General features: G+C 58.7%; 2 protein-coding genes across 4 annotated transcripts in view; both read right to left on the reverse strand.

Moving 5' to 3' along the window:
- RAB11FIP3 (RAB11 family interacting protein 3) overlaps positions 1-4,959 on the reverse strand; it is a 77,951-nt gene extending 72,992 nt beyond the window's left edge. Inside the window, exon 1 of one of the 2 annotated variants that reach the window (XM_080383534.1) lies at positions 3,860-4,959. In XM_080383534.1, the coding sequence (XP_080239660.1) occupies positions 3,860-4,162 (303 nt within the window). In that variant the 5' untranslated portion in view covers positions 4,163-4,959. The remainder of the gene's footprint in view (positions 1-3,859) is intronic. The other variant, XM_080383536.1, reaches the window with a different exon arrangement.
- A 102-nt stretch (positions 4,960-5,061) lies between these two features.
- Positions 5,062-12,234, reverse strand: DECR2 (2,4-dienoyl-CoA reductase 2). Of its 2 annotated transcripts, none has more exons than XM_080383569.1 (9): positions 12,011-12,234; positions 11,797-11,865; positions 11,318-11,369; positions 9,291-9,426; positions 8,733-8,857; positions 8,062-8,155; positions 7,714-7,818; positions 6,927-7,115; positions 5,062-6,105 (listed from the first exon to the last, which is right to left on the reverse strand). In XM_080383569.1, exons 1-9 carry the CDS (start codon positions 12,217-12,219, stop codon positions 6,071-6,073), a joined length of 1,014 nt encoding a protein of 337 aa, XP_080239695.1. In that variant the 5' UTR covers positions 12,220-12,234; the 3' UTR covers positions 5,062-6,070. The 2 variants fall into 2 exon arrangements, with proteins under 2 accessions (XP_080239695.1, XP_080239696.1); XM_080383570.1 differs by having other exon boundaries at positions 6,898-7,115.
- Between the last annotated feature and the right edge of the window lie 417 nt (positions 12,235-12,651).

The following is a 12,651-nucleotide window of genomic DNA, read 5'->3' on the forward strand; positions in this document are numbered from 1 at the left end:
TTCTACCACCAATTGTCTTCTAGATCAAAACAGAAAAAGGAAAAAATCCAAGATGCCAGCAGGATAGCTTCTTCTCGTGCCTTACAAACAGCCAGTTCTCCTCCGCCCCGACACGACCCTGCATTTCCAGCTAGTAACAAATCTAGTGAGAAAAGGCTTGGCCTCTGGCACCACTGTTGGACAGACAGAGTGCAACTGTGCAACAGGCAAGCCAGATTTTAAAACAGAAAATACATAAATATTGCACAACGGCCTCAGATTCTGTATAACCCACAGAACTGCAAGATACAACCCTTCTTGCTTTACGAGGTGACATAAAAGTGGTAAAGCGAGCCTCTACCTCCCAACTTGCTATCTAAACCAGCCTCATTCCAGTCTTTGGTACCAGCCAGCCGGGACCCCTTTTGCTGCTACAGGATGCACAGCAGCTCCAAGGAAGCACCACATTCCCGGTGACGTGCAGGGATAAAAGAGAGGGAAAAGAGACAATTTAAACAATGTTATAAACGGCCTCACACGCTACTAGCGAGCAGTCCAGATGTTTTGCATGAAAAGTCAAGCTGTCCTCGAGACCTTTCCACCCTGCATCTTGCTTACAAGTCCCTGGAGCACAAAACAGGTCCTAGCAAGCTTTTCAAGTTGCACAATAGTCCATGTTTGACACACTCACCCGTTACAGATTGCTGGAGGACCATCACATGGCTGCATCTTCTCTCCTCAAGGCCACCCCTGTCTAGGGGTGTCATCCCCAGCTGCTGGGACCTCAGCATCATCCTTCCCATACACCTTTTAATACGGAGGTACTGCCAATAGCCCCAATCCCCATCAACTTCTATCATTCCAGAGAACCAGCTGTCTTTGGATTTCTGTGCCTTGATCTCTTCTACTCCATACCAGCACTTTGCTGCTAACACAACCATTAACGCTTTAAAGCAGTCTTTCAACAACCCAAGCCACTTCAACACACACACAAAAAAAAAAATCCAAAAAGAACCCCAACCAAAACCAAAGCAACCCCCTGCCCTCCCCAGTTCTTTTATCCATGGTTTGCACCACGGGCAGGGAGGGATGAGGGACAGGAAATCAAACAAATAAATTCAAAATCATGTCATTTTTATGACTAAATGCCAGTTGGTCTCTTTCCTTTGACATTTAGCTAATAATTGTTTCAGCCAAATAATCCGACAGCACTGAGCTCAGTAGCCCATAAATGCCTCTGGTGTTTTACTGAATGCTAAAAACAACACTTGCTGCTCTCCCGCTCTCCAGTACATGTGGTTACACACACACACACTTTCCTTAACCCTTCAACCCCCTCTGAACCCACACATGAATCAGCTGGCTGTGATGACTTGCTGTGCTTAAATTTAGCAGTTTGCTCCACCACCGGCCCCATGCAGAGCTTCCACGCATCCACCCGCGTGGGCAGGAGGAAGGAGGGGGAGAAGAAAAGGAAGCAAATACCTCCTCCTCTTGCTAGAGAAGAGCAGTAGTAACAGGACTGGAACTTGCTCCTCATTAACTGCCTGCCGATTGCTACCGGCTACCCTCATAAGCCATCAAGCCCTGGAAGTTCCCTTGCAAGCTTCCCAGATCCAGCTGTAGCACAACCTTTGTTTACACGTTTCCTTTTAATCGTCTTGACACCATTTTAACCACCTAGTGATGTTCCTACCCTTTAACCTTCACCTGAGCTGAATTTCCATTTCTCAAAAGATTCCTTTTTGGCCCAAGTTGTATCTGCTTAAACTGAAATAGGTCAAGAAACTTCCCCAGAACTCCTCCCTTTGTTACTCTGCACATCTGCTGGGAGCTTGCGGACCCCATCGCTACCCCTTTCTCCTTCACACTCAGTGTGCCTTCTTGCTTTTCTGAGCTGCAGACTTGTAGTAACCCTCTCGCAGACACAGGCGACACAAACATTACTTCTTCCCTTTTGGTATGCCTCCGTGAGAGGTACCAGGCTGCGCCCCTGGGGCACGCATTACCTGTTGGCTCAGCTGCTGTCACATCAACCTCACCAGGGTGCTCAGCACTTGCCATACCGAGAGCCAGTGGCTCTGCACGCCGACAGCCAGCTAGCTACATGAGGCTCCTGCTGAAGATAAATGTATCTAAAAAGCACAATGTATTTCAGCACTGACAACATTACTGGTAGCTGTGCTCAGCAGAAAGGACCAAGCGACTTTGAAGGGAAAGCCAAGGCAAGAAGCCTGCAGACAACCACTTCTAAGCTGGGTCCATACAACCAGACAGCTTTTAGTGGCACAAAACCTCCCTGGACACCCTGCTTCAAATTAGGAGAGACCTTAACACCTCGCAACTGCTCCTCAGGCCAAGATCTCAAAGCGCTTTACAGATTTATTATCATACCGTTGAAGCTCTGGCACAATTCCCACATCAGAATCAAGGCACAAGGCGCTGCGCAGGGCCAGAGGCAGGTCTGGGCTGAGCCACGCAGGCTGCCAGTGCTGACAAATGCTGGAGCCACCTGCCATGTCCCCCACCATGGTCTGCCTGCCCTTATTTCCCATGTACTCGGGATGCTCCACACCAAACGTGCAGGGAGAGGCACGCTAAGGCAAACGGCCCCCTGGTAGGTGCCACCGCGCCCTGAAGCAATGGCCATCGCACGTAGGGTCCACAAGCCTCTGCAGAGCGACTCACACGCCGATGCCAGCGGACCCATCTGCTTCTGCGTTCTCTGCCAGCAGCAGCAATGGAGGGGACACACAGCGGCACGGAGCACCCGGACCGCAGCAGGAGGATGACAGTCAGAGGCTTTATGCTGAATAAAGCTTCTCACCCGGCAGAAGCACGTTGCCCAGACGATCTCATAACTCCCCCCCTGTGCCATGACGTTACCCGGTTAATCATGCAATGAGGTGGTGAGCGATACCGTCCGCACACGGTGCCCTTACAACAGCAATCTGACAAAGAAGTTACAGATCTCCACTTTATAGAGCTATTTTCTGAAAGAAATGCCTCTATTTTATCTTTGAGAGGTTTTTTTACCATTAGGACAGAGATAGAAAACCCTCCTCCACCAAAACACTCCACATGCGATGATTTGCTTTGTCATGCCACTTTAATACAGGCACAGCAGCTAGAGAATTAAAGCAGATCTGCTGAGTGATGGCAGAGAAACTTCCTCACAATACCTGCATGCCTTAAGAAAAAGAAATATTTTGGGTTTTCCTTGTAGCAACACTAGCACAGGCCAACGTACAAAACACCAACACACTCGTTTCCATCCCCAGGCACGCTGCTCGAGCTCTCTCCATTTTGGGTCATTCCAGGCAGCTTCATGTTACATCGCATCCGAGCTGCTGCACAGAAAGCCAAGCTCCCCATGGCACAAAGCGGCAGAGAGAAGGAAGGAAAACGCACATCGAGGCTCATCAAAGCCGTGACAGGCATGGTACGGCATGGGGCCAAGGGGCAGCATTGCCGCTGGTCCCGACACGGTGACTGCTCACCGAGCCCAACCATGTCACCGCTGGAGAACAAAGAGGGGACGCAGGCTCCCGGTGGCACTGCCGGGATGCTCTTCCCAACGGATCGAGACCTGGAAAACAGGAGCTCCGGTTCTACCTGGCTCCCTCCGCACCTGCCTGCATCCATCGAGGCCCCATGTGCCCTTCACCCCGCGACGCAGCCGCTGCCCTCACCCCGCCAAGGGCAGCCGGAGCCGGCGTGCGGCCGCCGGGGCTCGTCGCCCCTCCGAGGGTGCGGGACCACCGAGGGCCACCCGCCCATCAGCCCGGCCCGGGGCCCCGGCGGGGGGAGGCTGCGGCCTGTGGACCCCGCAGGGAGGGGGCCAGGCCCGGCCAGGCCCCGGGGCCGCCGCCGGCCTCACCTGCTCGGCGCCGTAGGCCGTGGCGAACTGGACGAACTCCTCCACCCGCACGAAGCCGTCGCCGTCCCGGTCCAGCGCGTCGAAGACGGGGCGGAGACGCGGCTCCTCCTCGGGCCGGCCCGGGGGCTCGGCGGGGCCCCCCGGGGTCGGGCAGCCCCCCTGCTCCAGCGGGGACCAGGGCGGCGGCCCCGGGGCGGGCTCAGGTGCCCAGAGACCCGGTTCTGGCTCCGGCTCGGGCCCGTCCCGCCGCGGCCCCCGGGGGAGCGGGGGCTCGGGCCCGGCGGCCGGCGGATGCGGCTCCATTTTCACCGGCGGCGCTAAGCGCCCGCCGCCGCCCGCCCCGCCGCTGCCCGCCGGCCATGCCCCGCGGCCATGCCCCCCTCACATCGCTGCCGCCCAGCGGGGCGGTGACCGCGGCCGGGACCGGTGCGGCGATTCCGGTGCGGTGCCAGCAGTTAGCTCCGCCCGGGCACACGGCTTTGTGCGAGGAGGCGGCGGCCGGCCCCGCCCGCCGAACCGCCACCGGGGGCGGCCCCGCTCCGCCCGCCCGGCAGCGGCGGCCCCGAGCGCCGGGGGACGCGGCTCCGCGCCGCGGTCAGTGCCGGACAAGGTGCGGGGGGGATGGGTGGAGGCGGCGACGAGAAACAGCCCAGCCGCCCAGCCGCCCGCCCGCCCGCGCCGCCGCTCCGGGGCAGCCCGCGGCGAACCGCCCGATCCAGCCCAGCAGCCGCCGCAGTAGCCGGCCCGGTGACGTCACTCGCCTGCCACCGCGGCCACGCCCCCCCGCCACCCCCAGGCGGCGCGAAGCCGTGCAGGAGGCCACGCCCCTGCGCGGGCGGGGAAGGGCCACGCGGCGCGCCAGCACGTGCCACCCGCGACCCTCGCGGGGGGTCACCCCGCGCCCCGCCACCCTCCCCATGCGTCCCCCCAGCCCTGCACCCCTCGCCCCGGCCGCTCCTCAGCCCCCTGCCCGGGGGCTCCACCAGCCCCACTGCCACTGGGAACGGGCACAACGCCCCAGGTTCTAGTGCCAGAGCTGCTGGCTTCCCAGCCTGTCACCAGAGCTCAGCGTCACCAAACGGCGGCCGCTGCCCCTGGCAAGAGGGGGAGGAGCACCAGACCAGCAAACCCCCCCTGAGCTCAGGGACAGCCCCCCCCCCAGCAGATCAGCTCCCTGCACAGGCATGTGAGAAGGTCGCAGGTGAGTGGGGACATTCTTTATTGGTGGCCTGGAGGAAGGAGCAAAACCTGGCAAGTCTACAATCAAGTAGGAAACGCGATCAAGTAGGAGAAGAAGCTTCACAGGATTCAGGATAAGCTTAAACATTGCCAGCAGCGACGAGGGCATGCGTACGGCTTCGGCCACCCCGCACAGAGCCGGTGCAGCCCCCACAGCTCAGCACGACGCTTGGGACGGACTGAGCTCCAGCCAGCGCTTGACCTACCCTCAGCCACAGTGTCTGCACAAAGAAAGGAGACGGCGTGAGACTGGTGAGACTGGCGTGACAGACAGATGGGTGCCGGACAGACAGCTGGACATCTCGGGCTCCCAGCAGCTACAGTGCTATGGTCCACAGCAGTAGAGCCAGCTCCGGTGGGATGTGACCTCACACCACCTCTGCTCCTTGGGGAGGGACACTCCAGCAGCCTCCGGGGCCACTGCCCCATCCAGGAACATCCCACGAGGGGACAGGGCCATCTCCCCTGCCAGGGCCAGCTTGGTCCTTGCTTCCCGCCAAGAGCCACCAGCTACTGCTGCCAAGTCAGAGCTGGCCTCAGCCCCCCAGGCGGGCTGAACTGCTCCCCACTCCCAAGGAACTGGGGGTCTTGGGCAGCTCTCAGGCCGAGATAGGGAGAGGTGTGGAAGAGGATGGATATCCACAGCCAGCTCTGCCTGGGACTTGGGAAAAAACAGGAGAGCAGCTCGGAGGGAGACACAAATGGAGAGTGAACATCGCAGCCCACACCCCACGCTGTCCCCGTGCCCTCAGCTCAGAAGAAATTAACAGCACAGAGGAGGGTGGGGTTGCTCCCTACCCTGCACCCCCAGTGCTCCCTCCCCCAGGCAGATGCAGGATCAGCACCATCACCACCATTCACTGATCAGAGGCGGCAGCTATCAACTCTGGCTCCGGGAGATGTCCCCCCCGAGATGTCCCAGAGCAGCAGTTCGGTCACATTTCTGTCCATCGGTCAATCCCAGCCTGTCCATCATTGATTTTTGTTTGTTCCTGCAGCCCAGAAATCTGCAAGACAGCACAGAGGTGGGTATGCAGTGCTGCCTGGGCCTGCCCTGCTCCCAGAGGCCACCACGCCGGACCCAAGTAGGGGGAGAGGGGAAGAAAGGAGACCCCTCTCCTGGAAAGAAGTGCCAGGCCCCAGTCACCAGCTCCCTTCCCACCTCTGCAGACATATGCCAACAGACTTGCGTGCAAGTCAGCCGCAACACAAGACACCCTGCAGTAACTCATGCAAGGAAGGGGAGACAGAGGCCATTGGGACTCTCTGTGCCCAATCCTGCTGGTGGGGCACAGAGAAGGGGCAGCACGTCACTTCAGGGGACGCTCAGAGGTGTCCAGACAAGCATCTTCCAGCAGGAACAAGAGATACCATGTCAACTGCAGGCTCAGAGGAAAAACCCAGCAAGCTCTCCTGCCCTTCCCAAGTCATCCCTAGGACCATCCACAAGGACTCAGAGGTGTTCCCCACATTGCTCTGACAACCGCATGGGGGGTGACCCTGCTCCGCCCTCCCAAAAGCAGAGGAAATTTTGAGAACAAGTGCTGCCAAGTTGAGACCCAAGCTGGCTGCCCTCCCTGGGAGACCCTGACACCCAGCATGTCCCCACTGCCCCAAGACAGCGCGTGCCACGCAGCTGCCGCAGGAGGGGCAGAGCTGGGACTGCTACAAGGTGACCGAGGCACCTGAAGATGGTAATGCCATACCCACTGTTATGGCAGCCATGCCCCTATGCCATGAAGCAATGGGGTTTCTGACAATTCCTGCTCTAATCCCACGGAGGGGGAAATGCACGTCACCTAGAGTTTAGCAGAGGATGAAGCAATACCCAGCAAAGCAGGGAAGTTGTTGGCAGAGGTCAGCCAGCTCCCACCATCCACGACCAGGGTGGTGCCCGTCACGTAGGAGGAGAGGGGGCTCGCCAGGTACAGCGTGCTGTGAGCAATCTCCGTCTTGTTCCCTGCGCGCTGCAGGGGGATCATGTCAAACTGGCTTGCTGCCTCCGCAAATTTCCCACCTAGGAGTGGCAAAGAGAAGAGTCAGCTCAGATCACGGGACCGCCTGCCCACCACCACTGTCCGCCAGACCCTGCGGCACAGTTTGCATGGGGCTTGCTGAGTGCACCATGGAAACTAAATGAGATCCTGGCACAGCCCTGGGACAGGCCAGGGACAAAGGCCTGAGGAGAGAGTTAAACGAGGGTGGCTCAAGCCCAGCAGCAGGATTTGTACTGCAACAGTAAGTTCCACCTCAGCTTTCGCAGCCTCTTGGGCTGAACTGGCACTCTGCTGAGAGACTGCGAGAGCTAAACCATCAGGCAAGGCAGCCGGCCAGACTGAGCTTTGGGGAAGCACCTTACACCATGTCATTGCATCAGAGGTCACAAAAAGCCACCGCTCAATAGAGAAAAATCAGTGCCTTGCGAGTCATCGAGGATGCAGGAAGGGCTGCTCCCCCAAAAAGACATGCCAGCCTAGTCACAGGACAGCTGTGCCCAGCAGCAACAGCCTCAGCCGCATCACATGTCCCACGGGCTGCATGGCACTGGTGGTCTGCCACAGTCCCCTCCCAGCAAGCCACACCAAGGCAGAGACAGGAGCCCCAGGTTGCCTTACCCAGCCGCCGGTAGCCCTCGGTGCCTGTAATGGGGCCTGGCGCTAAGCTGTTCACTCGGACGTTGTTGGGTCCCCACTCCACAGCAAGGTGGCGGGTCATGGCATCTGGGAAGGGATTACAACAGGAATGAGAAATGGAGAGCAGAGCTGGTGGGGGGAGCGCAAAACGCCACAGAAGACTGTGGTCAAGAGCAAAGGGCCCTGGAAGAGCACTCAGGCATGTAGCAACCACACTGATTTATAGTCACCTCTTTCAAGGACATCTTCCCATCCCAATATTTGAGAAGAAGCAGCTTCCTTACTGGCCCCACACAGCTCACAGAGCCCCAGCAAGGAGCATTTAGGTACCTATGGCAGCCTTAGCAGCACCAGCGTGCACCTGGAGGGCCTGTCCTCGGTAGCTCAGGGTCGCTGTGATGTTAACGATGATCCCACCATGGTCCTGGGGAAGAAAGAGAGACATGGCATTAGGCAGGGAGCAGCATAAGGGGTCACATAGTGGCATGGTGGAACAAGGGAGCTGAGCTAGGAGGGATGGTCACCCACGGGCACTGCCACCACTGCGTTGCTAACCCATCACCAGGGCAGCACTGCCCACCCAGCCTCAGTGAGCTGGGGCAGCCAGCAAGGCCCTTCTAGAGAGGCAGGAGATGCAGGGGACAAGCAAAGGCCAAGAGAAAGCAGAGGAGCCGGAAAAGGAGCAGCAGATCACACCTTCTTCCCTGGCATGTGGCAGAGCATGGAAAGTTGCCACAGCAATCGAAAGCCCCAGGGCAAGGGACTGACAAGATTCCCAGTTCCTGCACAGAGGCTGCCACCCCTGGGAGGGAACGGACTGGATCTAAGAATGGTGGTTGGCAGAGGCCTGGCAGCACAGCCCTGGTTACACCAGTGCTGTGCTCCCTTCTGCCCTCCACGCTACTTTGAATTGCTCAGGAGCGAAGTGTGGTTTGTTCGACACTAACTCCCTGCCTATCAGCAGCCCCTCCTCCGAGTCCTCTGGCTCTGGTCCCACTTACCCGGAAATATTTCTCAAAGAGGACTTTGGAGGTGTTGAAGGTGCCGATGGTGTCGATATCTATCACAGTCTTGAAGGCGTTGAAGGACAGGGCAGCGGCTGGGCACAGAAAGTTTCCCGCAGCACCTGAAGAACAAGCAGCCAGGAGCACAGTCAGGACTGGGCCAGGAGAGGGTCAGGCAGGTTCAGAGCACTCCTGCAAGAGGGATGGTGCGTGATACTGTCTGGGTAGACTAGAAAGCACATGGAAAAAGGTCTGATAAGAGGATAAACAGTTTGTGGCTCTAAGTGCCCAGCACCACAGCCAGCCTGAGGGCAGGAGGGTGCTGGCGAAGTGGGAGCAGGGATGATCCACACCAGGCAAGCACGGGCAGCCACCTATCACAAACAGGTCTCTGCTTCTTCTGAGCCCACCCCCTCTGTGCTCCCGGGGGGCTGCCCAGACACTCCCAGGCCAAAGCAGCATAAGGCAGACACTAGGCAAACAATCTCCAAGCAGGAAAACACCCTTCCCAGCAGCAAGTACTGAATCTTTCCCCTGTCCACTCCAGAAGCTCACCATTAATGAGGATGTCAATCCGCTTGAACTCCTTCAGTGCCTCGTCCACCGCTGCCACAATGGTTTGGGGCTGCCTGACATCTATGGACAGAGGCAGGCACTGCTGGCCTGTGGCTGCCTCCAGCTTCTTTGATGCCTGCAAAAAAAAGAGACTTGAGATTCTTTCTGGGACTCTCTCCTTCAGCAAGGGTTAGACCCAGACCTTCGAACAGGCGAGCAAGTGGTCAGCCAGGGGCCACGTCCCTGTTGGCAAACAGCAAACACTGCGGGCAGGGGAGAGACCTGCCTGAGCACAGCCAGCTTCAGCCATGCAGCACCCTGACGCTAAAGCCCTGGGGTAGCCAGGGGAAGCTCGGGCACATCATGCCCCAACCGAATGCCAGGCTGGCCTTGAAGCCACAGCTCGCTAAGCCTGGTTATCTCCGTGGCCTGTCATCGACAAAGCACACCCCGAGCAACACCTCTGCAGGACAGGTACAAAGGTTGGATGCCGATAAGGCATTTTTTGGTACAAGCCCAGGTATAATTAACCTTTAGATCCAAAAAACATCAGTAGGCAAAAGGGCAAACGCAGACCAGCAGTTGCCAGGGACTCTGCCCGTGAGGCAGAGAGGGCTAGCTCTGCGGCTCAGCATCTGCCACAAAGCACCCCGAGGCACTCGTTAAGAACAGGCTCCCCCAGCAAATAAAGCACAGGGGACACGCAAACTCAGCAGCAACCCTGCACAACACCCAGCAAAGCTCCACATTCCTGCTTGGGCTCATCAGGCCCTTCTGTGAAAAGCCTTGATCCCCCACTAGCCCACACATACACCAAGCCTCAAGGGCCTGGGCAAATGGTCCCTGTGTACTCAGAAGACTCCAGCCCCTGAGGACTAAACAGCTGTTGAGCTTTGCAGCTTGTTTTCTGGCACGTGAGCACACAGGAATACAAAATGAGAGAAAGCCATCCCCAGGAAGCAGCTGGGTCATGCCAGCTTACCCCCAAGTGCTGGTTTTGATCTTTATTATATTTCAGTCCACACGCAGCTACCACAAAGCTCTCACACAGCTGATTTCAGCCCGAGGCTGCAGCACCAGCCACGGTGAGGAATGGAAATGTGACCAGCCAAACCCCAGCCCAGGGTCAGACACAGGGGCGGGTGTTTGTTCTGCCCAGCTGGCTACAGAGCAGCTAGTCTAATACAGCTTCTTCAGTCAGTGCTTTCCAGACTTGCGCCTCCCTCTCTGTCCAAAGCACAAGACGGGTGAGATCTGGGGGCTCAGCATACCTGCCTCAACCCACCTAACTCTTGGACAAGAGGGTCTTGTCCTACTTGAAGCTGAGATTTAAGTTCGGCCTTGGACTGTGCCACTTCCCTGCTGACAAACCTTCACCGCAGTTTGTTTCCTTCTGTCTCATCAACAAAAAAGCAATGTGATACCTGGAACAGACACCCCCAAAGCTGGCAGGGGAAGGCAGCAAGTCCTGCTGTAGTGGGCCAGCTCACAGACATATGATTAACAGAAAGCCAGTCTGTTACCCAACTTGAAATTTAAACAAAATATGTGAATATCTATACTGAAGAACAAGAAAGAATTTGAAAACCAGAGGATGTTAGTTAACCCTTATGAACAGTTAACAAAACATGGCCTTAGGAAAAGGAACAGACACCATAAATAAGTCAAGCTAAGAAGTACCAAGATAAGCTCACCTGTCTCTCTGCAGACATGCAACAAATACTCAATTCAGTGTGTGAATTGGTGCTGTGCACCAGGTAACGGACCCGCTTACAGGACGCCGCCACGATTAACTGAGCTCTACCGTGAGGTGCGGTGGGTGCAGCCCACCCTAAACCTGCACCCTGCCCACCACTGCTGTACCGAAGATCTCAGAGGCCGAAGAAGACAGAGCGGCACTAGTAAGCCGTTTCTGCTGCTGCACTGCTTCCAAGGCTCCCAGCCTCACCCAGCAGAGAAAGCAGGATTTCCAAGTGTTCACAACTCTTCCTTCTGCCTGTCTGTCCCGCTGGAGCCCACAGACTCACCTCGGACACTCGCTGCAGGTTCCTGCTTGCAATGACCGTCCGGCAGCCATGTCTGCAAAGAAGGGGCTGGTGAGAAGGGCCACGCAGCACTGACTCTTCACAGGCATCTCACACTTCTGGGGTTCACCAGGAGCTTGGTCGGGGAACGGTGGGAGTTGGCACAACTTGGAGGAGTTGCTGTTCCTCCCAGCCCGCAGGGCTCCAAGAGGGGGAGAATCACAGCGCACCAGAGACCGACCCGAGCCCTGTGACACGGCCAGCCCCCGCCTCCCACACCCCCACGAGCCCACCTGCAGCAGGCAGGGCTGCCCGCAGCTCCCCCCGGGGCCCGGCTGCCCCCAGCTTCTCACCCCACCGCCGTAGGCCACGCTACCACAGCCTCCTCAAGCGAAAGGAAGCTTTTACGCTCCCACTGGCGCCCGAGGAACCTAAGCAGCACACACACACACCCGGGCACCGCCGCTGCCCCCCAGCCGCACCTCATGAAGATCTCGGCGACGCGGAAGCCGATGCCCGAGCCGCCGCCGGTGATGAACGCCACCTGGCCCCTGGGGGAGCAGAGGGTCAGTCAGCGCTCAGCACCAGGCACGGCCCAGCCAGGGCGGCCCCAGCACCGCGCTAGGCCGCGGCGGGGACCGGCCGACCCCCAGGCCGCGGACCGGCACCCGTGGCCGCCAGCGGCCCGGCACTCACGCCAGGATGTCGGGGCTGAAGAGGTGGCGGTACTCGCGCAGGCAGTCGTCCGTGTCCACGTCCGCCGGCGGCCGAGATGCACCGGCAGCCTCCGCCATGGCGGCGCGATGTGCCGCCGGCAGCGGGCCCGGCCGCAGGGCACGCCGGGTGAGCGCGCCGCGCACGGGCTGCCGGGAGAGGCGGGCCCCGCCAGGGCACGCCCTGCGCATGCGCGGGCATCAGCGGGTGTTGCCTGGCAACGGCGCGGGGCTGCCGTGCGTCCCACAGCGCCCCCCAGTGTCCCCAGTGACAAGGCGGTGCGCGGCGCCCGGAGCGCCCCCGTCCCTTCCAGCGACCTGCAGGGGCTCCTGCTGCCCCGGGAACAGCCCCGTGACTCCCAGTGCCGCTCCCACAGCTTCCCAGCACCGCCCCAGTGCTCCCCTGGGAAATCTCAGTGCATCCCAGAGTTTCCCAGTACTGCCCCAGTGCCCCCTAAGAGCATCCCAGTGCTTTCCCCAGTGCCCCTGGGGTCATCCCAGTGCTTCCCAGTACCACCCCAGTGTTCCCCAGGGACAGCTCAGTGCCTCTCAGAGCTTCCCCGTACCACCCCAGTGCCCCCTGGAGACATCCCAGTGCTTCCCAGAGCTTCCCAGTACTGCTGC

This window comes from Falco punctatus (assembly GCF_963210335.1).
Source record: "Falco punctatus genome assembly, chromosome: 4".
NCBI classification, from domain to species: Eukaryota; Metazoa; Chordata; class Aves; order Falconiformes; family Falconidae; genus Falco; species Falco punctatus.